This window comes from Orbicella faveolata, unplaced genomic scaffold (assembly GCF_042242905.1).
Source record: "Orbicella faveolata isolate gen_17 unplaced genomic scaffold, um_ofav_v1 contig_27, whole genome shotgun sequence".
Classification (NCBI taxonomy): domain Eukaryota; kingdom Metazoa; phylum Cnidaria; class Anthozoa; order Scleractinia; family Merulinidae; genus Orbicella; species Orbicella faveolata.
In genome coordinates, this window is record NW_028301555.1 from 6,698,920 (window position 1) to 6,723,037 (window position 24,118).

General features: G+C 39.2%; 4 protein-coding genes across 7 annotated transcripts; 1 reads left to right on the forward strand and 3 right to left on the reverse strand.

The window, feature by feature from the left end:
* Positions 1-582: 582 nt before the first annotated feature.
* Positions 583-15,281, reverse strand: LOC110049535 (uncharacterized). Of its 2 annotated transcripts, XM_089296916.1 has the most exons (15): positions 14,995-15,281; positions 13,835-13,938; positions 11,932-13,014; positions 10,945-11,453; positions 10,128-10,349; positions 9,601-9,787; positions 8,676-8,966; positions 8,049-8,093; positions 7,755-7,787; positions 7,229-7,315; positions 6,727-6,831; positions 5,884-5,934; positions 5,582-5,623; positions 4,835-5,125; positions 583-3,849 (listed from the first exon to the last, which is right to left on the reverse strand). In XM_089296916.1, the coding sequence occupies exons 2-15, from the start codon at positions 13,893-13,895 to the stop codon at positions 3,776-3,778; spliced, it is 3,081 nt and encodes a 1,026-aa protein (XP_089153042.1). In that variant the 5' UTR covers positions 13,896-13,938; positions 14,995-15,281; the 3' UTR covers positions 583-3,775. The 2 variants fall into 2 exon arrangements, with proteins under 2 accessions (XP_089153042.1, XP_089153043.1); XM_089296917.1 differs by lacking the exon at positions 7,229-7,315.
* On the forward strand, positions 1,476-2,441 carry LOC110049537 (high-affinity lysophosphatidic acid receptor-like). Its single transcript, XM_089296918.1, has one exon. The coding sequence runs from the start codon at positions 1,476-1,478 to the stop codon at positions 2,391-2,393; it is 918 nt and encodes a 305-aa protein (XP_089153044.1). The 3' UTR covers positions 2,394-2,441.
* A 2,862-nt stretch (positions 15,282-18,143) lies between the features above and the next one.
* LOC110049522 (uncharacterized) lies at positions 18,144-20,599 on the reverse strand. 3 transcript variants are annotated; one of them, XR_016209499.1, is made up of 3 exons: positions 20,458-20,599; positions 18,547-19,534; positions 18,144-18,475 (listed from the first exon to the last, which is right to left on the reverse strand). XR_016209499.1 is itself a non-coding variant. In XM_020755316.2 (2 exons), the coding sequence occupies exons 1-2, from the start codon at positions 20,516-20,518 to the stop codon at positions 19,179-19,181; spliced, it is 417 nt and encodes a 138-aa protein (XP_020610975.2). In that variant the 5' UTR covers positions 20,519-20,599; the 3' UTR covers positions 18,144-19,178. The 3 variants fall into 3 exon arrangements, 2 of the variants coding, with proteins under 2 accessions (XP_020610975.2, XP_089153099.1); XM_020755316.2 differs by having other exon boundaries at positions 18,144-19,534; XM_089296973.1 differs by lacking the exon at positions 20,458-20,599 and adding an exon at positions 20,298-20,447 and having other exon boundaries at positions 18,144-19,534.
* A 49-nt stretch (positions 20,600-20,648) lies between these two features.
* LOC110049520 (uncharacterized) lies at positions 20,649-23,898 on the reverse strand. The gene is made up of 2 exons (XM_020755314.2): positions 23,478-23,898; positions 20,649-22,583 (listed from the first exon to the last, which is right to left on the reverse strand). The coding sequence occupies exons 1-2, from the start codon at positions 23,623-23,625 to the stop codon at positions 21,097-21,099; spliced, it is 1,635 nt and encodes a 544-aa protein (XP_020610973.2). The 5' UTR covers positions 23,626-23,898; the 3' UTR covers positions 20,649-21,096.
* Positions 23,899-24,118: the final 220 nt, after the last annotated feature.

The following is a 24,118-nucleotide window of genomic DNA, read 5'->3' on the forward strand; positions in this document are numbered from 1 at the left end:
GCTGTACAAAGCCACTCTTGATAAAATTTCGCAGCGATGATTTCCGGAAATAAGCAGAATTATGACTTATCCTGACCTTACGTTTGCTTATGTTTTAGCGCGTTATTTTTAGCGAGTTTAAATACGTCCAAATCTTCCTGTTTCTTCCGGTGCTTTTAAAAGTGGGGACACAACTTTTAAAACGTGCAGAATATCTTAATAAGCCGCTTAGACGCTTCTCAAGAACCAGACTCTTCAATAAATTTAACCTGGGTCCCGTTTCCCGAAACCCCCGGAAACTTTTTTGGTCCGCAAAGCCTAACCCTAAAAACAGAGAGGTTTATGCGCCCGAAACTTCTTGTATGAAGGGAACCTCTATTCATATGAAGAATTTGTGGATAAAATGGCAATGTAATCATAAGATTTAAGATTTTGCTATGGCTTTCCGGGTGCGAAAACTTTACGGCATTTGAGAAACGGGCACCTGGTCGCAGAGGCTTTCTCTTTCCTATTTCTCTTAAAAGGAAAAGAAGGGATTCCTAACAGACCAAGGTACATCTATTCATTTGAGGAAAAAATTATTAAAAAAAAGCAGAACAAAAATTCAGTTGTTTGAATCTTTATTCCAGTATTGTATCGATCTGCTGACTGCTGAGTGGATGAAATTATTGTAACCTCCACATTGAATAGCAACCTCCCCACTGAAAACTCAATTTTGTTGAACATTTCAATTATCCGTGCACACCGTAGGTGTGTTATTTGTTTAGCGATTTCAAATACGTCAAGATATATCTATTTCACCCTCTGCTTTGAATCGGGTGAGAACAGATGTTTAAGAGGATTTCCGCTGAACTTTCGAGCAATAAAGACAAAAATAAAGTTATTAAAAATCACAAAGGATGGTACTATTTTGAATACAGATTTTAGCTCTCAAGCTGACCCCACGAGAGAAAACTAAAATTTGAAATTATCCACATTTGAATTAAAACAGACCCTTGACGTCAGTTCAAAACAAAATAACCCAAAATTTATGCAGTTTTTACGAGGTTTGGCATTACGTTTCTCGAAAATGCTTGACAATTTAATCATGGGTCACTAAAAGAAATGAATAACAGCGAGATTTTTCAAATAGTATTCGAAAAGTTACCTGCTGAGAGTAAATTTAAGGTAAATAATTTTTTGCACCTATTGCTCGAACTTTCACCGGAACGGAGTCCGAGCTATAATACTTTTCATTCTTTTTGTCAGATTTTTTGCAAATAACGTTCTGAAATGAACTGTCATCTATTTCACTAATCTCATGTAAATATCTTTCATGTCAAAGTATTTTCTAAGATATTGTTGCTTTCAATCACACCTGTCGTTGCACCTACGCTTGATAAATCTTCGACAGACCCACATCTTCTGTTAAAAGTATCTACTTTCATGTACAAGTAGTGGACAGTGTCAACAGTCGTCGAGAAAAGACAGCTTGGTTGTGTACGAATTTAAATCTTATGGACTCCTTCCACTTTGCGATGTTAGCAATCGTCTCGCGCTCTGTATCTGTTGCAGCCTGTGTGGTCAACGCAGTCAGTTCGCTTGTGGCCGTGGTTGGTAATGCTCTCATTTTGGTAGCAATCTACAAGAATCCATCCCTCCGCACTCCTTCTTACATTCTCCTTGCTGGACTGGCGCTCACTGACTTCTTCACAGGCCTCCTACTTCTACCAGTCTCTGTTGTGTTTACCGTATTGGTTGAATTTATGAAGAAGGGGTCGCCAAGCTTGTGCCTTATTATGGTCATTTTCCAACATGGGATTGGTAGCTATTTAGGTTTTACCGCAATCTTTGTGATCACAGTCATGTCTGTTGAGAGATGGTTACTCATCAGCCGCAGGTCTACTGCAATCACCACGCACCGTATTTTCAAAGCGTATGTGGTCATCTGTCTGCTACCGACGCCTTTCATTACGTCCCGTTTGGCTCGGTCTTTGGATGGTTGTGTCCACAACAAATTGGATGGTGCAGAGGGGATCGTGGTTTTCGTCTGTCTCCTAATAACATCAGTGTTCTATTTTAAAGTTCTCCAGATTATTCGTCGTCACCAACTCCAAATTCAAGCGACCCAACCAAATCAAGGCTTTGGCCAGGCAGCAATCGACATTGCAAAGTACAATAAATCGGTGATAATGCTACTTTACATCTTAGCATTGTTTTCTGTTTGTTACCTTCCCTCTGCAATCTTCCTTCAAGTGACGTTATTTTATCAAGATTTTCAGTACACTACAGAAGTAATCATCCTGACAAACATTTTATCCACCTTGTATTATCTATCTTCTGCTCTTAATCCTCTTCTCTATTGTTGGAGAACAAGGGATTTACGAGTTAGGGTTAGACAACTATTAATGAGAATATTCCAACAGAATGTTTGAAACAGTTACATATCGCCGAAAAGACGTATTGATGGAGGTCCGTTAAGGACGGCGCATGCAAAATGTATGTAAGATAAATATGTAATTTGTTTACCCACGGAGCACCAAGGAGCCCACAAGAACTCGTTCATAAATGCCAGTGCATTCCAGGATCAAATTTGAATTTGTAAATGTTGGTTTTTGAGGAGAGGGGAAAATCGGAGTACCCGGAAAAAAAACCTCTCGGAGCAGAGTAGAAAACCAACAACAAACTCAACTCACATATGACGCCGGGTCCGGGAATCGAACCCGGAACACATTGGTGGGAGGCAAGCGCTCTCGCCACTGCCTCTGCTCCCTTTAAAGGGGAGCAGGGATGGCACATATTGAAGAAAACGGTTTTTCTTTCAAGTTTCCTCGTTCACAACCCGTCTTCATCTTCCTTAGTCGGAGCCGTGCGTACATATTCTCGGCTTTATTTTATTTTATTTTTCATTTATAGTAGAGATTCCTACAACTTGAAATTAATTTTGTTCTGGAAAATAATTTACTTTATGAGCACAGTTTTTTTTAATTGGGAGAGAGAGGTGTGTTTAACAAAACAGATGAAAGATATATACTCACCACAACCCAGGCCTTTTAAAGTTATATTGCAATATTATTTAAATCAAAAATGTCATCTACAGGCATTTTTTTACAATTTGTTTAATAACTTATACGCTGTATATTATCTGTGACAAAGAAAAATGATTGACAGGTGATTAATCTACAGTTGGCGTATTTAAAAAGTACACGAGTATAGCAAATTTATCCGAATGCATTTCCTTTTTTGCTGCTCTAAGAGATTAAAAATGATTATGTTTATTCAAAAGTACAAAGATCATTTCATCTATTTTGATGAAATATTTGGTTTACTTCTATTACATACTCAGTATTGGGTTAATTGCGAAGCCGAAAGCTCATTCAATTCTTATCTAGATAAACATCTTCGGATTTCGGTTCGTTATCCCAATATGTTTTTCTTTCGAATCAATCATATGAAATATGAATGGACTTAGATAAACACCACAAATTTAATGAAAATCTATTGCTGTTTTATCCTTGTTGCAAGATGTATACAAATCGTGCGCTAGATTCGTATCTTTCGAAGTTACTGCCCACAAAACCCACGACTATACTTTTTCGCTTGATTTTCGCAAAAGGATACCATATTAAAAACCTGGAAGTCTTTTTCAAGACGCAGGAATCTTATAGTAATATAGTGCACACCAACCAAGCCAATTAATAATTTTCTTTAGGCTGTTGTTTTCATGTACACTACCCTCAGCATCCCCTTGAAGGGATGTCTTTATCCCGCATGCTCGTGCGCATGTTAACCACTGACAAAAATTTTGTGTTACATGTCAATGTTTTCCTGCCAAGAAACGCTTCGGGTTTGGAAGACGAGCAATTCCACCTCGACGAGCGGGTATGTGTTCTGTAAGGGAAAATAAAATATCATGCAGAAACTAAAAACAAGGAAAAAGACAAGAGACAATACAGCTCTAAGAGATAAGACCCACAGGCAATGGTAAAACGATGTATTTTTGTATTTTTGTGTTAAAAGAAGGCGCGCAAAATGTTGGGAAAAAATCATTTTAATGTACTGTACATTTAACGTGTCGTAAAATATTTTGTTACTCAAGGGTGTGGTGAAAATAAATAAATAAATAAAATCACTATATTTCAGAGTCGAAGTGTTTAGCACTTCTGTCTAATTAGGGACACTAAAAATAAGCAAAAACAAATATTATAACTTGAGCAGGAACTTGTTAAAGATCCCAACTGGTGGAAGACTAACCATGTGACTATTTAATGAGGCGAAATTGAATTTGATACCACCAAGCATAGACTCATGCAGTGGCAGGGAGAAGGATCTGAACCAAGGGCCTCTTCAGCGGATGATCTGTTAAACATATGACCTACCGATGATTTCATCACATTTTTGCTTAACTCGTGATATCTTGTCTTGTCTTGTCTTTCCAAACAGCAATGCATCAAAGTCATGCTCGCTCTCTGAGGGTTTAATATCGAGCGATGGTTGCCGCTACCTATCTCTCAGTGGTTTGCCAATAGGCGGTAACCGGCTTATGTTAGACCATTTTAGCCGTGGTGGTATTTTAAGTATTATATCAAACACGAGAGACAGTGTTTCATCGGGATATCCAACAACCGAGAAGAGAGTTGAAAAGACGACGCGCAGCGGAGTATTTTTGACGAAATTCGAGATGTTTGGATAAAACACTGTCTTGAGTGTTTGATATCTCTTCTTAATCGAAACAAAAACTAAGGAGTAAACGGAGAAGTAAAATCGTCAAAATCTATGCTAATTAAGACCGGGTATCCAAACCTCTTTCGCAGTTGTGATTTTCTTTGTTTTAACTTGATGAATTATTAATGAGTTTGAGAAGCTTTTTACTTACTGGTAAACTTGTACACTTCCATACTCCAGGGTCCTCCTCTTCCATCTGGCTTGCACGCGCTTGAGGCTCCATACATGTTGTATGTTTCTAGAATATCCTTACCGCCTAAACACTGGCCGCCATTTTCCAAAGCAAAGGCAGGAAATCCCTGGACCCTCGCGATGGTTGAACATTTTTTAATTGCATATTTGCGTAACATGTAGTCGTTTCCATCTAACATTGGGAATATTCCTTCCAGACTAGGAAGCGCTCTCTCGGGTTGATCTCGCCAACAGCCGATGCTAAAATAATCTGTGGGAGAAGTACTGTAAATACAAACGGCGGCTAACCATAAAACCCTTCATATACAACTACGTAAAATTTCAACGTTTATTCCGTTTGTCCTTTAATACACGAGGCCCCACCAAAACATTTCACAGGTATAAGCCTTGGGAAAAACGCAACTAAAACTGCCATACAAACTGAGAAAACCGTTAAAACCGAGTGAACTGAGGTTTGAAGTCGGTGGCCCTCGTGGTCTCCGTTCAAAAAGGACCATCTGTACGTATGCACGAGACTAAAAACCGCTGCTGGCACAGGAAAACCCACCTAGGTCATAAAAAACTCAGCAGGCACAAATACAATGACTTTCTTTTACTTGTCGAGTCTTTGTGAGGCAATCCCCAATTGACAGATACAAATACCCACTTCGAAATGACATCAAGTCAATGGCTTACTAAGCTTAATAATCTATGCTGTGCTACTAACCTGGAGCATGTTTAGTTCTGTTCATGCCACCTTTGGAGAAAACTGAAAAAAACGTTGTTAATGCTGAACGCCGGTGAACAATAGAGGTCTAGTCTTGTGTTTACAATTATGTTGTTAAAGATGTTCATGTCCTCTGATAATTCACCTGGCTGATTATCGTATATTTATTTTAAGGTTAACTCTGAGAATCTCGTTCCATATAGGGTGGATATCTTCTATTTGATGATTGCCTTTATTCTCATAACCTGATGTTTATAAGATTATCGATACTGTGAGGAGAAATTGGCCTTAGGTCACTTTACCATGTGGGCGAGATGGCTGAAACTTTCTTTCCCTTGTATTATCAATGGGTTCTAAGAGTAACAAAACAAACATCAAGTTTAGCAAGTTTTCAGTCTTTTTCTGCCGGTGTTTCTGGCCTCATTGCAATATTGATTACTTTTTAGATTAACTACAAGTTCTTAGTGTTATTTATAGTCAGTAATGAATAGATGGTCTAGACGCATGCCATATAGGTCTTAAACTGGGCGAAGAGGAAACGTGGATAGGGAAGGACGAAGAAACAAATATTGCTACACAGAAAGGAAGCTACAACGCTACGCTTTTTCATTAACCAACACCTATGCGGCACTAAGAGAAGGGAAGTATATTTACTTCTGTACATTACTTGCTAAAAATTTCGGACGTTTTAGTTTGGGCGTTTAATTTTCGGACACCGGACACTTTTTATCTCATTTCGGACAAATTTCAGACAAAAATTTCGGACACTTTGCTGAAGCATAGCTTAAACAGCAGCTGAAAAAATGATAGTTTGACTGCTCCTTCCAGGTTTTACGGAAACACCAACGAAAAAATGGCACAAATTCTATCAAGCCATTACATATCTCAAGCATTGTCTCGACTAGAATTCCTCCAAAATGGAAACTAAGAGCTTTCGAACTACTTAAAAGCTTTATACTGTACTGTAAATATTTCGGACGTTTAAAAAGTTGAGACGGTTTTATTTTCGGACCCTCTTTTTGTCCGAAATTAATATCGTCCGAGATTTTTTTGCAAGTAATGTAAACAAACGAGAGTAGGAAAGAATGCAATTATTATTCGATGAATTGATTAGGCGCAAAAAGCAGATGGTTGAAATATAATACCTGGAAGTATTTGTGCCAAGTTGTTAAGCTGAACTGGATTGAGTAACCGCTGACCACCTGGCGTTTTTATGACCTGCGGTTTCACGGGCATATTAAAATGCGGTGCTGAGGCAAAGAGGTAAACATTTGTCAGTAAGAAAGCTTTTTTGTTGAACTTTTAACGACAATGTTTTCTAACTGCTCAATGGTCATCTTGATTAATGGGTTTAACCGTGCCATTTTTTGCATGGTTGATGATCTTTTTCTACATTTCCTTGACCCCTATGATTGATTACGTATCAATCGACTGATTAGGAATTTTACTTTTATATATCCCACAACTTTTTTAAAAGAACATAGAAGACCTTATGCGTCTCAAGGCGCGACAAGGACTGATGATGCTGACGAAAAGAACATAGTGTCACGGTTTTACTGTTATAAATCATCGTTACTATTATATATTCCCAAGACCCATTACGTTTCCCACATGACAACACTTCAGAAAGCTATTTATTTTTCATACTTAGAGTTGACGTTTCATGCTCTTTTAAGGCAGGGACTGGTATATCATTGGCCCCTAATACATGCATGCGTGTCTCTCCCTTGGAACCTTGGGCAACAAGATAAGGAACATTTCAGTTGCTTAGGTATATCTTTTACATGATGGTTAGATAAAGACTAAAACAATACAGTTGTCTGAGTCTTGACTGTATTACAGTCGTCAATAATCTTCCGTTTTACGTGTCCCGTTGGTAACTGGCTTTCTTTCTTAATGCATTGAATTCTCACTGATTGTTTCGAGACTAGTGTCACAGGCATTATGAACTAGTTATAGAGCTCATCAAATGCCAAATTGTACTGCACAGAAACAATTACAACTAGCTAATGCAGTGGTCGCGACTGAGATGTTGTGAGAATCCTCCAAATTATTTACTCGCAGTCTAAAGTACTGACTAAATAAAGATCTTGATACAAAACTCGTTGCCTCGTTAAAAAATTATCGAAGGACGCGTACAATCATATCGTATCGTTATAAATTATCTTCTCACCTGGAGTTTCTTTTGGTGAGATTGCGGCTGCCTCTGCAATGTAGACAATAACAATAATTTAATTTTGTTAGGTAATCGCCAAAGAGACGAGACTGGCTTTAAAACGTTCTTCTATCAAAGAGGTCAGAATCGCGCTTTTTTCCATCTTATGAGAGTGAGATGTCAAAGATTATTAAGGTTCAGAAGAGCTTTTGATTGGTCAGCCGTTACATCAATGAAGCCAATCAAAAACTCAGGTCTGAGTACGAACAAGGACAGTTTAGACGGTTTTCAATATTAAAATAAAACACTGACCTGGAATGTTTATTTTTAATCCTGGATTTAATACATTCTGTTTACCTGTAAAATCAACAAAAGAATATCATCTCCAAGGGTATCAAAATAATTGAGGAGAGTTTTGGACGGTTTTCGAATGTCTCTAGAATGCACCAAAACATTTTTTCCAAAATTCTTCTCATATTTACGATTAGTTTGGTTTTTAACTGCCAAAATGTTTAAAATGGTCGGTTTCGTTGACCAAATTACCAAGGAAAAACCTTAAACGCTCATTGCCACAGAGCTTCTCAAGACGATTCGGTGGCAAAACAGTTAGTGTGGAAATAAGTTTGATATGCATGGATAGGAAAAGAGCTGTAGAGCTCTCATTTGTTCACATGAAAGATTTACACACTGAAAACACGCTGTGCAAACAAGAAGTGAAGAAGCTATGGTATTGTCGTATTATTGTAGCAGCTGTTATTATTGTAGATCTTGAGCCATTGTTTCTGTTGTTTTGTCCCTGAAGGGTATCAGCCATTCATGTAAGATCTTACAAGAGCTGCTACATCACCCAATGCAACAGAGACAACGCCAGTTCAAAATGATATAACAGAGCAACAAAAACTGTGATGCTCACCAGTAAATCGGCAAACCATACCATACCTTTGTCTTTTTTCTTGGTAAGAAAGTTAACTTCCATTTCCGCTTGTTTCTCGAGTTCTGTGAGAGAAGGTGTATCGTCCTGTATGGGCTGTTTCTTTTGCGCGTCCTGGGTGGACGGAGGAGCCGGTTTTGGGGTCACGGGCTTAGGACTCACTGGTGCAGAATTTGGTTTGTCTGTCTCGACAAGGGCTAGCAAGTCCGTGCCCAGGTCCGCTAGACTATTTGCTTTGCCGGGCTGTTTGCTCCCACCGGGCTCAGGAAATTTGTGAATATAAATGAGCTTTTTGACACCTGTGTAAAACGAAGACATTGAAATAAAATTTTCATTTAACATTTTAACGTAAAATTAAGATTCCACCTTTCAATATAGTATGGGATCACATTTACACAAAGGAACCTGTACCTAAAAGAATTTAATTTCTCCACAGCATTCTGAGTCAAACGATAGCCTAACGTTTATTGCAATCCATTTCCACTCCCCTTACTACTGTAGGTTTTAGTGTCAGTATAATCTGAGCATACTGATGACTCTGTTCGCGGGCGCAAACACGAAATTACAGCTAATCAGAGGCGCGACAAGATCTTTTCTAGTGACGTCATTAGAGTCCTGTCTCTTCCTTCCTTGGGAACGTACCTTTCTCGAAAGAAGAAGAGATAGGAACCTGGAAACGAGGTTGAGACGTAGCTATACCAGGGGAAGAATTGGGTGCCTCAACCAACTGGGGAGGTCTGCTTAGTTAGTAAAGTCACTCCATCGTTTGTCATCCTTGCCTTGCTCGAGCTCTTCCCTTTATCTAGTCCATTAATCGTAAGATTTCACTTTCCAGGAAAACGTTTTGGCTGTTCTTTATGTGGTAGACAAGAAAATTAAGGTAGGTTTTTTCGTTCTACTCTTTGATAAGCCTGTTATGTGATTTGTGCTCACCTTTCCTTTTATTAGCCTTAGCGGCCTCAACTTGTAGCTCCCTAATCGCCTGTTCCGTCGCCCTCTTCAAATCTTGAAGTGTATCCATCTCTGACTTCTCGGATTGCTCCTCGTCCTCGGAATATTGGTACTCGGATTTTAATTTTCGCAGCTTCGTTCGAAGCTTTCTTAATTTCATTTTTAAATCCTGGTGAAAAAATATGTAAAGTTATGTGAAGTTATTTTAACGTTCTTCAATTCTAAAGGTGATGTGAAAATTTGAGCTAAAAACACTGAACTTGATTTTTAGGGAGCCAACCTAATAAACGTTGGAGTTAAATAATCAAAGGTAAACACATTCGGCACTTCATTTCCTCTGGATATTTTAACGGAGTAGTTCTCGGACCCTGAATAGAAAAGGCCCACTCTCCAAGTTTTATAGGACTTAGCTATTAAAATGTCTGGTTGCGAAGGCTCAACAACATCACACTAAAAAAGACATAAGAATTCAGGTTGTTTTGCATTTCACTTTATGAAAATTGCTTTACCTTTAGTTTCTTTTGATGCTCTTTATTAGCCTTTATTTGAACCTTCAGTGCCATTTCGGCTGGTGAATAGAGAGCCGTGGAGTAGCTTGGTCGCTTTGGCTTGTCACTTGCGTGCGCGTGCACAGTTTGACCCGGTACGATGGGCGCAATGGCCAACGGACGTTGCATATAATTTGGCACACTTTGCTCGTCTGGCGCGTTAGAAGGCTGGGAATCTTCCATCTAGAACAGAAGAAAGATAATCTGGCTGGTTAATTGTCCATGAGACTAAGTACTGCGGCGTTAGTGTAGTGTATATTTAATGTTAAAAAGTAGTAATGTAAATTTCTGACCTGGAAGGAGGCTAGTTCAAAGGCGATAGTTTGGGATCACAAATTTTTAACTCTTCGTTATTACCAGAGGGTAGAATTGAACCTGGGACCCTATGCGCCATGACAACTTCATCCCGACCTTCGCTCAGACAACTATTTACAACTGAAAACGTTTGCCTTCAGTTCAATCGCTGATTCCCTTTTTAAATGACTCTACCGAAATACGAAGTTGCCAGATCTGTTTTTAGAAATTTGTATTTTCATGTTTTGATTGTTTGAGGGCCACAGGTTTATTAGCGTTTAGCTATCTAGTGGTACCCTCACTGAATAAAGTGTTAACTTGCTTAGTTACTAAAAGGGAGCTGTATCTAACTTGAAGAAAATATCGACATCTTAAGCTCCGAGCTAAAAGAGTTATCTATTCTTCTTCCAGCCTCAGTAGTATTCCCTCACATTCTAGCACTGTAATCTTACGATTAAATTATTGGCATGGATGGTCTTCTTACCTCTTGGTTGGTGTCATCCTGACTTCCCATCCCTGCAGCATGTCCCTCAACGTTCATTCCACCTATTTTAATCCCATGCCCCATTCCTCCCATGCTCATGCCCATCCCCAGCCCCATGCCCATTCCATTTCCCATACCATTCATTCCATTCCCCATACTATTTCCCATACCTCCCATCCCTCCAACTCCCTCCATGCTATTATCCATTCCGTTTCCCATCCCATTCCCCATTCCATTTCCCATCCCATTTCCCATCCTATTTCCCATTCCATTCCCCATCTCAAGATTAAGCCCCAGTGATCCAAGATCAAGATTGCCTAAGTCTCCTCCCATGTTATCGTTGTTGTTGCTCATACGTCCACCAGCACCTCCCATTCTTCCTCCCCCGCCACCACCACCACCACCGCCACCTCCTCCTCCCCCTCCGACCATTATTTGTCCCAGAAGCTGCTGCAGGGAATTGTCGGACATCCCATTGCCACCTAGATCGTCCATCCCAAGATCCATTCCTGTAAGTAAACGACAAAGACACATTTCACATTACATCATCATATTTTGGTTTCCTCAATAAGTAGTGGGTTGATGTTTCCCATACAGACAAACCTAAGTTATTATTATTACCGCTTGTTCAAAACCAATCTTAAACCATCCAAGAATCAATAAGAATGTGTTAGTGTACTTGCTAAAGCACATTAACTCACACATTGACAGATAATGAGACTTCTTTTCTCACCACTGTAGGTCACATCGCCTGAAAAACATTTTTTAACTATTTCATGTCATGGTGTGGCGGATAAAGCCTATATGTAAGATTAACGATCCCACCCTACATTCTCTCTTGCTGAAGTGCAATTGGATATGCTAAGTATGTTAACTTCTATCTACTACAGGAAGCAAATAATTTGAATTAACGAGTTCAATGAAAGCATGGGTAGTTTAAGAAAACAAAGTAAGACAGATTATAATGTTATTACAACGTGCACCCACCGCCGACTCCTTGTCTGCTTCCACCTCCCATGTTAAGTTTTTCTTCTAGAGAGTTTACCAAATTGTCACTGCCGTCACCATACTGCTGACTTTGTGAGAGTCCCCCTGTCAATGAATCGAGCCCAGTCAAACCTGTCGAAGCAGTGTTTGCAGTGTTTCCCAAGACGTCCAAGCCGTTATTCTGATATGCGCTCACTGAGTTTAACGAATTCAAGTTAGATGTCCCTCCTCCGGCTAAGTTTGACACATAAGAGTTCAAACCAACGTATGAATTACCACCTGTTTGTGCTGAGCTTAAAGAGTCCAGTCCCGCGGCGGAAAGATCGCTCAATGCTGATTGGCTTTGACCATTGCCAGTTGTATCTCCATAACTTGAACCAAAGTTGTGCCTGGCATCCAATACCGCATTAGAACCCAATACATTCGTACCGCCCGTTCCATACCCGGTGGCAAGCATTGTCCCGACGCCAGCACCATAGTCTGCAGAAAGACCCGTCCCGTAAGTACCACCTGCCCCGTAACTTGTCCCTAGTCCCGTTGCAAGCCCCGTGCCATAACTGTCCGTTGTCGTGCCTGTTAAACCTAATCCCAGTCCATTCCCTAAACCTAACCCACCCCAGTTGGCAACTATAAACTGCTTTTTCTTTTTATGCTCTCCACGACTCCTTGCCCAACGTGGATTAGAAGAGAGAGTTGCCTTTTTAATCGTAGTCTTGGGCCGCAGCGATATTTGCTCGCTTTTGCTAAGTGCAGGGCCTTTCGTACCAAGTAAACGTTTCCTTGCCAATGGAAATGTTGCCGTTGTCTTCCCATTTGCACGTTGTGACCAATATGATTTGGCAGCTAAGTTTTTAGCATTCAGCATTGTTTCCCTTGCAGGGAGAACAACCTTGCTTGGAATACTTTTAGAATTGTATCTATTTTGATAGGCACCGTAACGGATTTTTGTAGGAACATAATGAAGACTCCAATAATTGTTCCTTGAAATTCTTGGTGTAAATAGGTTTGGTGCCAGTGGATCCTTGGCCCTTGGAGATGGTCGGTACGTTTGACTTTTGTATGATCCTTGTAGACGTGGTGAAGCTGTAAAAATTGAGTTAGATTTCCTTAATTGTGGTTTCTTGCACTGGATTTCCAATAGCAAAAGTTTAAATATATGTTCCACTCTTACGGCCTTAAAACGACAAATAATTATCTCGTTGTTATTAAGAGGTCTTACGAAACCACCAAGGGCCTCCACAGACTAGACGCTTGGTAGCCAACAACCTTTTAGTTATCGACAGCTAATTGTGTTAGATGCGAGCATTCCACACATTGGAGTGTTAGTTGTCGATGTCTAAGTCAGGTCAGCGAGACCTTAGGAACTAAGGTTCCCTATGCGTGCTCAAAACACAACACGCATGCTAAATGTGCGTCATGTTTCGATAGTTGCCGACAACTAAACCAATGATTCCCACACAAGGGAAAAAAGGTCAAAACGTAGTTGTCGACAACTAAAGCAGTATCTCGTTTCAAAAACTGAAAATTGTTTAGTTGTCGAGAGCTAAAAATTTAGCGTTTTGTGGTCGACAACTCATCTCACACACTACGGTTTTCACGGTGGATAACAACTAAATGTCTAGTCTGTGGAGGCCCTTAATCAATTAGTTTCTCTATATAGAGCGACGTTGACTACTCCTTTGTTGTATATAGCCTGTTGGCCAACAGTGTTTGTTTCGTTGTGGAAGTTGCCATGCAACCCGACTATTATATTGGTGCCAAGCAGTACCAGTGTCATCCTTGCATTGCACGCGGGAATCGCAACTGCAGGTATGTTTCTAACCACTACAAAGACGTCTTTTTAAAATTGGTGTTTCTTCTCCGTTAGTCTGGCCGTTTCCATGGAAAGGATTTTTGATTTTACCTGATGTTGTCAGAGGCCATTCCACCAGTAAAATGGACAATAAGGCCAGTAAATTATTCATCACAAGCTATAATTTCTTGCCGTTTCCTCACATGGCTTTCGCCCTGTGAAGAGAAACAACAATCAACTTCTAAAACGCTAACCTGGAACCTAACTAAAGCACAAATAAATCCTGGTTTTAACAAACTTGAAATGAAAGACAAAAAAATCTTCGTGTAATCCCAAGAGGTTTCTCTCGTCAGATCGTGTCAACATGTACAAACAGAACTGGTGGTAATTTTCAGGATTTGTAACCAGCCCAATCTGATGGCAAACCCCGGCTAAAATGAGCAACAAACCATGAAAAAAGGCAAACAGGATCGCCAGTTATTCCCTTTTACCGCCATAGTAGAGTCATTATATAAATCCATGTTTCAGCAAATATCAAGCGATATTTAATTGTCGAATTAAAGTATACAATAGACACTTCGAGAAAACCAAACAGCCACAGGAAAATAATCATTGACTATCTGTATTTTTGGAAATTGGAATCTATATTTTTTTACCGGATCCTAATCTGATATCGCTTTATTTTTGTTTATTTTTTCCTCCAAATTATTCTTTGGAAACACTCTGGTTTAATTACCCACAAAGAAAAAGCATCATTACTAACAAATTCTTCTGACCTTGAAAAAGATATAATATAATATAATATATTCATCTGCACAGCATCAACACAGTGCAGAGAAATTGCGAACCTCAGGTAGATTTAGTTCGGAAAGCATATAATAATAATTCTGTTAAAGAATCTTACAAACTCTGATTTACTCTAATTAACAAATGAATAACGGAAAGATGACTTGTAAGATTTGTCATTAAAACTGGATCAGGAATCAATTTTTAGATTACTGCTGCTTCAGCTTTGTTGTAACTCATGGCTAACTGAAAATATAAGTTAATTTTACAAAGCATAAATCAAGACCATAAAAACCCGGACCAAGAGCCCTTTATAGGTGATAAAAAGTCATATTCACTTCATAATTATGACATTTTCTTTGCATCGTGAATGTCGTAATTACTAGACACAAACATAACTTTATGGTTTCTGATGCCGTGTGACAAAACAAGATACTATCGCAAATATTTTCCCTTATTCTGATACAAATTTACAAATCACTCACCATTTGTAACTACGTCCTAGACAAAACATTTCGTTCGATGATCCGCCATTATTTTTCGCGACCCACGATGCATGCGATATCACGAATTATGGGCCCTGTTGATGACTTCCAAATTTGGACATCGAAAATTATCTGATACTTGATTTCATGAATTACCTCAGTAAAGAGTGGAAAATAAGTCTTTAGGGCGGCACTGAAATTATGTATCTCTATATTACATGACACATTTCTGGCACAAGATTCCCTTCAGTCACACCCTCATGAGATACGGGAAGTGAAGAAACTATCGAAGTGAAAACACCAGTGCCAACCTGTTTTGACTGGTGGTTTTCCTTGCATGAATAAAGGCAATCAGCACTTTTATCGAAGGGGTATCCCTTAACTAACCGAGAAATAGAGTAAATCGATGTCCTTTGTGGCTGAGAATCGTTTCAGACCTTTTTATTTTGATATCCTAATGAGAGAGATTGTTGTGTCTCACGCCACACACTCTGCTAGGGAAAACAGGGCTATGTTTTACAAACAGGTTAGAAGCGTGAATCTAGCCACCTGTAACAGTATTAGTTGTGTTTTGACCTCTTTTTGTAGGACGCACTTGCAAAAGAAAGAAGGCATCCTTGCATTGGTTCCAGAAGTAATCCTGAAACAAAATGGGTGTCCAATTTGAATTGAACATCTTGAAGATGGAATGCAATCAACTTCAGACACCTGCTTTGTTACGGCGACGTCTTGGGTTTTTTTATTAGGAAACCCTCCCTATACCCGAGTAAATTTCTGTCAGATTATATTCTGATTGCTTTTTCAATCTTCTGCTTTGCTTTAACTAATTACCATAGCCTTTAACTGCCTTTGTTATTTGCGCACTTGAGAGAGAAAATAACTCAGAGAGTCAATTATGGTTACCTTGAGTAGTTCAAAAACTATTTTTAGATGAGTACTTTAGTGTTTGAACTTTTGAACTTGTTCCATCCCAAAATACATGAAGACCGAATGTGATGGTTGCCATTTTTGGAACAGGAAAACTTATCGAAAATCAGTTTCTTGAATATGTTCTCTCGATTCTTTCCAATAAGTCAAAATCCACCAGTTTCAAATTAACACAAGTTTCCTGCAATGATGGGAGCAAATTGGCAACCTCAAATTGCTTTACATGTATCCTCTACTCTGGTGATTTAGATAGTTCATTTTACTTAGTAAAGGTATCCGTTGCTATGAGTACTGATGATGACACCCGTAAGAGAGAAATAAGCCATAACTTTACCAAGAACCCCAGAGAGCTAAAGGACGGGAAATAAACAATAACTTAAAGTTTGTTAAATTATTTTATTAACATGCTGTCTCCATACTGCAAATTTATTACAAATATTTCCTGGTGAGACGTAAGGTGAGCTCCCGTCTTACTGCAATAGACCATATTCGTGTTCTCGCTTTTAGACTGGCACTAGCTTGCAATAGAGGCTCATGCGGGTAAATATCATTATTAAAAAGAGATGGACCATTTGCATTTGAAAAACTCAAGCCTCAGTCGCAAGCTAGTTCCAGTCTAATACCAAGAACACGAATATGGTCTATAAAATTAATTTCTGATCACAAGAGATAGAAACCTACAGCAAATATTTTTAATTTAGTTGTGTGAGGTGTCATGCGTGTTCAAGTAACAATAGTAATGTTATTTCACCAGGTGTATCAAGTATGCAAATGTTAATTTTGTTCTTCGAGAACCCTTCGCTGACGGTTAGCTGTTCATTTGGTCTAACATCAACCCAAGGTCAGCGGTTGTTTTTATCATTTCGCAACATATAGTTTTTAAGTAACAAATAACGAACAAGTAAACTATAAAAGGGATGGCTTTCATTTTGGCAATCAACAGCATTAGCGGTGCACGTAAATAGCATCGGTGAAAACTCTAGAATTCATGACGTGTTAAGCTTTTATAGTTTGGCAAGCGCTGAATAGATTATATAAAATTGGTAGCTGATTTCATAACAAATAAAATGTATGTATGTATGTATGTAAATGTATGTATGATTTCCCACAACACTTTAGAATAATAATTTGCAAAAACAAGAATCTTAGTTCACAGGTGACCTTGGTGTTAACACAAGGTGATAAGTTGTTTACGTAAATTTCACTCCGGGATCTAAACTCTGAAGACGAGCATGCGTCATGTTAAGCCAGGTTTTCACTGCAACATAAGCACAAGCACAAGCATAAATTAAACGGTAGTGTGGATGCCCACAACACAAGTATAAGCACCAGCTTGTACCTATGCTTATGTTTATGTCAAGTGAGAACGCGCTGTTGTAAGCATAAGTCCGCCATCTTGTTTCACTCTATCGAGGAGGTATGGAACCGAAAATTAAATACCCATTTAATTATTTATTCTACTTGTGTTGCGTAGACCGTTACGCTTATGCTTGTGCTTATGTCGTAGTGAAAACGAGGCCCTAATTTCCTCCTTTAAAACAAGTCTCGTTACATATTAAAGCCTTTTTATTGGAACAATATTGGAAGGCAAATGACAAAAATATTTGCGGAATGGTTATAAAGAAAAAAATACAAATGAAATGGTCTGGCTCTGTGTTTCAGACTTTGTTTGTGCGGGTTGCTAATTTTCAACAATTAGCGTAGCAATTTTCCATGGTCAACCTACTCTATATATAAATAACGTCACCAAATGCTTAAAACTCACAACCATGCATGTATGTAGCGAGTAATTCCATTCTAAATTCTGAAAGAAAAAATAAGGGACTTTTTCTCAACTGACTTGGTTGCGCGAGAAGTTTCGAACCCCGGGTTACTCTGAAGTATAGTTTTTTGAGACACGTTTTCAATTTAGGCAATATTCAAAACAATTCTGTTGCAATGTTCTTCAACAATGCAAGTTTAAAGTACAGACCATTAAGAACTCATTTCATATCGTATTCTCCCCCCCCCCCCCCCCCCCTTCCCTTCATATCTTGTTAAGCTGACGTTGCGGATTCCCATTAGGCAATGCTGTAAATTTTGCTAGGTACTCGCAAATTGTTTCAGTCTTTATTGGCGGAACACCGTAGATTCTGCCTCAAAAGTCTTAAGATTGTACTTTTATCTGTTTTGCATAACAGAGCAATAATCCTTTTTTTACTGACGCAATACGACACAGAACGTATTGTTCCATTTTCATTATAAAATTATTGGAATCACACATTACATGTACATGAAATGGTGGTGTTAGACCAGTTCTTTCAAAAGTCGTTACCTTACATTTGTTCGTCATTAAAGCAATGTTTCCTACTACAAAAATGATAACATACATGCCTGTTACGAAGCCCAGGTGCTACGTATTATGTTGCATGTAAACAAACGTCGAAAACTCAGAACCTTTAGTTTAACTTTAATAAATCCACTTGCAAATCCAAACATCCACGAGCTAAAGTACTGCGACAAGCATTTCGATCAGCCCAATTTTAGCGATTTAGGTTCATCTAGTCCAGGTTTTCTACAGACATCAAAAGGAACTAACTAAGTACGGGAACCAAAGGAGCGAAATTAAACGAATGCAACCCTTACCGACTGTTTCGTTCCAAGTACAAATGTCCTATGTTCTTCAAAAACAACAACATGGCGGATCGCAAATCAAAGACAACGCACATGCTTCATGACAGGTGAAGCAAACACGTTACGTCATACACAGGTCCGCACAACGTGCGCAATGGTGGCTACGATGCCAACCAGTTATCTCACTCTTCAACACCACAAGGCTCTTTACACAGAAAATCCGGCAGAACAATTAGATCAGACTAACATGATTCTGCCATAAAACACCAAAACGCATATTATTTCCGCCATATTGGTACAAAAAACTTATACTAGTAGGAATGGACTTGAATCTATGTTAAATCTGTACAGACAATTCTTTTTGGATAGGATATCGTGAAGCGTCTTCTTTTGCAACACCTACTAAATAAGAGAAGAATAGAGAAAAGTTTTCACAGAAAATTAATCCGAGCGCTATCAAAAGTAATTAGTTAATTTTATGCGTGGTAGTTTTGTTTTCAGACAAAACTTCAAGCTTTTTTTAAAAATTTTGCAAGTTGAGGAATGATCGAGCTAAGGTCGAAGTTGATTCTGGCTAAACACAAAGCACGATCCTGTTACTTTATTTTGTCACGTACGGGCAGCACCAACAGAAATTCAGGTCTTTATCTTTCTTCTGAGGGCCAGAAATTGTAGCCATTGCCATCTTCCTTGTCCTGTTCTTCATCCGGGAAACCCTCTTCTACCTGACTTGCAGGGAATGGTATCGTCTCATCTGCGTCTACCTCCCGTCCAATGTCTTCGATTTGTTGGCTTTGATCATCAGTGTAGCGTTGTATTTCGTCCCCTAAGTTTGACACTTCCTGGCCTTTTTCGGTTATCCTGGAACTCATTTCGTCACCAAGAACCTCGGTTTGATGTGACAAATAATTGACGCCACGCCCACCCGGAAGTACTTCTGGCACGGGAACATAGAAAGGATCGCCCATTTCGAGTTGGTATGGGACTGGACGTAAATTAACTGTGAAAAGACACATTGATTACGCCGATGTTGCAAGCTTTTCAGTCGAAATAACTCTTAGACTCTGGACAACAAAAGCAGAGAGCCCTGAGTATATATAATTCTCTTATACTGTGCATTAAACAAATAACCAAAGATACAGATACGTTTGGATCAAAATTACCGAAAACAAACATCTAGATAGATTGCAACTCTGATGAAGGTGGACAGAAGCCATCGAAAATTCAGAAAGGAAAATTTAAAGGAAATTAGATCGGATTACAAAAAAAAACTTAAAATTGTATATCACCGATCGCAACAGTGGGAAGCAACACAAGTACTCCTTGTAAGTACCAAAACAAATCTAACGCCTAAAATCGAATTGCAATTGTTAATTAACACAAATGAGTCACTGTTAACAGTTGTCTTGGTGATCCTCGGTTAAATTAAGACGCTTAACTACCGTCCAAATCAACTTATCAGTACCATCTTGCTACATACTGCACTTAAAGTCTTAGTTACCCTATCCTGCAGCTGGTTGGTTAAGCAAAGAGTGCCAGTGATATGCAGGGCAGAAGGGTCAATCACGAGGTTCATTCCTTGACAAATTGAAATCCTTCTGATGTTGTAAAACTGTCACGAATACGTTAGCTAAACTCGTTGTTTTAACATTGAGGGTGTTGTTATCAAACTGTGACAATTTCTCACACCACTTGAACTCCATTTTGTTACGTTTTTCAAAACAATATAATTTTTTGGTATTTTCAAGCTTGTAAGATCTTACATCTTGCTAACATCGTCGTCCACTCCTTCAACCAGAAAAGGGTCAAGTTTTGATCCGTCGGCCATTTTCCATCCGATCACTAAAGTATAGTTTTAAGGTCGGCTGACATAACAAGGCTTCTTCTCTTCCGTAGTCAGATGCTAAAGTAGAGAAAACTTACCTGGACGACAACACAGAACGCATAACAACGACAGGACTGCCAAAAGAACAAACCTTGCCATTCTTCATTGCCAGGTCTTCGGTTATCAATATTCCTCAATAGTGAGTTTAGTTATTTTACCTGTTATCCACCTGTGTCACGCTTGAGTGGTTCCCTAGGCTCAGTAATAATTTTAATATTATTTTTATAACTTTTATTGGGGATCACAATGTTTTGTCTCTACTACAGAGTATTTAAACTTATAAAATTTGCTAATTTCTAATTAAGATACCCCTACAGTGGAAAATGATCGAAAGAGACTAGAAAATATGAACTTTTGTACACTTAGGCTTGTTCAACGGCGCATTTCAACCGATAGCATTTGGTGCCACAATATATTCTTGCAATCAACGCACGCAAACTTAAAGCTGAATGACAACTAAGAACCGCGCGATTAAATTATGAATTTCACAACTCACTATCTGTGCTCAATTTAGTGCCAATGTTTCCGTGCACCATACTCTCCGTAATAATGGAAAAAAGCCGTACGGAACGGTACATTTTGATTCAACGTTTTCCATCCGGTACTTCAAGACCCATTGATGGGGTGTTACCAGACAATTAATGAAAAGCAAACAATTATGTTAAGTCACTTCGATTTTATCGATCTTTATGTGGTCGATGGATCTTTCTTTTAAAGGTGAACTTTTTGAACGGCGAGGGAGAAGTGCATCGCTTACAGAGTCTTTTGTGAAATGATGCAATTGATTTCTTGCTGGCTTTCAAGTTCGTCCCAGAATAACTCAATCGCTGACCGAATCGGTGACCAAGAATATGCTTCTTGTTGCTTTCCCCGTTGTTTCGTTTGCCAGCCAGGTCTCTTTGCTTTCCCACATTCTTGAATGTTGCCGCGTGCTTCGTAACAGGCTTTTTCGCAGTATTCTCCCTTACCTGATGGCTCCTGATCAAAACCACGTGTCCTCGATCGCTGTCAAAGTCACTGTTGCGGTACATTGTTGTTCTCTGGACGCCCTTTTCATCTAAAGGCGGCTTTGAAAGGAATTGTGACTCATCAAATTCATCTGCATCTGACCTTAACACCGACGCCGCTTCACGTATTCCTTGGATAATATTAGTCGATTCTCCTTCGTCTCTGAATTTCCCTCTATTTTTCTGTAGCAATTCCTCGGCTAGGGCTGTACCAAGGCCACGTGATGGTCCCGGGATTGGATCCAAGGGTGGACTTGCAACGCCGCTCTGTGCAAGGAGCTTCTGATCCCCGCCATTAAAGAAAACTTTGTCTTCCTCCTCCTGGGGAATAACATCGTTGTCCTTCAAACCGTTCAATTTGTTAAAGAGACTTAATTTCTCGTCCCCTAGCAACCTTGAATGTGGTCGGATATTTCCCAATCCACCTCCTCCAAGCACTTCATGAGATCTACTGGCAGCGTGACTTAATGGACCAGACATATCATCTTGGTTTGTTAATTCTTGGTCATTTTTTGGCTCAGGTACAGCGAGAGTTTTCCCATCAAAACTCTCATAACTAGAAGGTGTCCTTCCTTCAGATTTGGAATTCCACCAACTCTTATCAGTAAATGGGCTATTCTCATAATCTTTTTGCGGCTGATCTCCTTCTCCTGTGTCTCCATATTGGCCGTATGAATTCGCGTTCCAATCGTCGCTCGGGCGGTGCTGAGGCCTTGGCGCACCTTCATTACCTAAACCTTCGATTCCCCCTGTGTATCCTGCACTTTGACTGCTTTGGCTGCTTTGGCTGCTTTGGCTGCTTTGGCTGCTTTGGCTTCCCCTGAAAGGCTTGAAGCCTGGGAATAAAACAGGATCTTCAGGGTAGATGTTGGATGAGTAAGGGGTCGGCGACGATGGTTTGTAGTACTTGTGCCATTGAGTACTGCTTTGAATGAACGACACCTGAGCAGGCGACATGGTATCCACTCGAAGGCTGCCTATTTCCTTTGAAGGAGGCGTGTTGAAGAACCTGTTGGCTTCATGCGTCTCTGGGCTGACCATACTTTGCAGCTTGTACTCCGCCTCATCGATTCTGTTTGTATCCTCACCAAGTAGTTCCTCCTTTTTTGCGACATTCACTCTCTTTGGCAAACTGTGCTGTGTACTTCTGGTGCTACCTGGGACGTGTAAGTGTCACCAGTACACAGTTAGACACAAATCACAAAGTAAACATTCGTCATCACTAGTAAGAAATTATCATACGTAAATCATAGCGTTTCTTTGCATTCATAACGAATCAACTGCGAATTAAACATGGCAACAAGAGCAACAAAACTGAAGACACAATTTACCAGAAAACAGAAGAATTTCAGTTTGTTAGTGATAATCAAAACTAGAAACATCGCGTTTCCTAGCAACATGGCTGTGGTAAATACTGGCTCAGACATTTCTTAGAAATGGAACTGAGACAGACACAGTTACTTGTGTTCTAGGATTTTCCGAGAAAATACCCACTGGCAATCCAGCATGGGTGGCAAGAGACAGGTGGAAGTAGTTCAGTAGACAGACCAAATTTCAAGCCTGGCATGTCAACCATTAGCCCATCCGCCTCCCATTCACATGCACGCCCACTTAACGGAATTACTTCCTAATTCGCTAATACACGGATTAAGTTTTACGTTTCTCTTGAGTTCAAATTTCATACAGCAATTGCAATTATAGAGATTTACCTATTTCAATTAGCATTTGCTGGTTAACTTCAACCTATTTTAAACTGGTGTGCGTAACACGACGCGCTTTAAATGAACCTGCCTGTCTCAATTCATTAAAAGGGGTAGCCCCATTTTAAGAAATGTGACAGTTTTTTTTTGTATGAAAAGGAGGATCAAAATCATACCTTGGCTAAACTGCATTTGACAAACCTAGATTATTTGAATGATTTGAAATGAAGCTTACGTGGTTTTATGTTAATAAAGCAGTAAAGGAAGAAAATGATGGTACATGCGTTGTCACGGTTAAATGCTAGTTAACGAAAAGCTCTAATAAAAATGAGGCATTTTGATTCGACTTACCATGTCTGTGCGAATAGATGGGAAATGTTAACCACTGCAGATGTAAAACTAATAGCAGGTAATGCATTTTACAAGAAAAATACGTCCAACATAAGGCTGCATTTATAAACTTAAACCAGCCGGTGTTTTCTACGGGTGTCGAGAACATCGAATTCACGACCGATTAATATTTCACACTTTCTGACGTCAAATCATCTTCCTTGTTTTGTCTGAACAAGTTTGTTGTGGTTAAAGAGAATTTGTTGGGACTTTGATCTTGATATTATATTCTTTTCATGCTGTTTTTATATCTGTAAAGTAGAAAGGTCAGATATTAAAGTCAAAAAGTGGAAAAGTGACCATTTTACAGTAGATTACGAATTGTAAGTTTAGAACGGTCCGACGAATAAAGCAGGTGGTTTGTTTCGCCTTTTGACTCCCCTGGCAAAGATTACTGTTTCCTCTAGTTTTCACCAATCTGATCAGAGGAGATATTTGTTTACTAATAATATTACTAATATCTAGTGCAATTAGTGAAATAAGTTCTTCGTATACAGAAGTCAACTTGGCTGGAGATCATCAGGAGGAAATTAGATTTATTTACGGATTTAAGTAAACTTAATGACAGTTTTGCCACTGTGTAAATTTATGAAATCTAAGTC

What these genes read in the sequence shown, in the direction of transcription:
- LOC110049537 (XM_089296918.1), top strand. Translation starts at nt 1,476, where the DNA reads ATGGACTCCTTCCACTTTGCGATGTTAGCAATCGTCTCGCGCTCTGTA.
- LOC110049535 (XM_089296916.1), bottom strand. Translation starts at nt 13,895, where the DNA reads ATGAATAATTTACTGGCCTTATTGTCCATTTTACTGGTGGAATGGCCT. An exon ending in AGGATGACACCAACCAAGAG is followed by an intron (nt 10,350 to 10,944) that starts GTAAGAAGACCA and finishes CTTCTGTTCTAG; the next exon opens with ATGGAAGATTCCCAGCCTTC. An exon ending in TAAGGCTAATAAAAGGAAAG is followed by an intron (nt 8,967 to 9,600) that starts GTGAGCACAAAT and finishes CGTTTTACACAG; the next exon opens with GTGTCAAAAAGCTCATTTAT.
- LOC110049522 (XM_020755316.2), bottom strand. Translation starts at nt 20,518, where the DNA reads ATGGCAAGGTTTGTTCTTTTGGCAGTCCTGTCGTTGTTATGCGTTCTG. An exon ending in CGTTCTGTGTTGTCGTCCAG is followed by an intron (nt 19,535 to 20,457) that starts GTAAGTTTTCTC and finishes GTCTTTTCACAG; the next exon opens with TTAATTTACGTCCAGTCCCA.
- LOC110049520 (XM_020755314.2), bottom strand. Translation starts at nt 23,625, where the DNA reads ATGTTCTCGACACCCGTAGAAAACACCGGCTGGTTTAAGTTTATAAAT. An exon ending in CATCTATTCGCACAGACATG is followed by an intron (nt 22,584 to 23,477) that starts GTAAGTCGAATC and finishes TACACGTCCCAG; the next exon opens with GTAGCACCAGAAGTACACAG.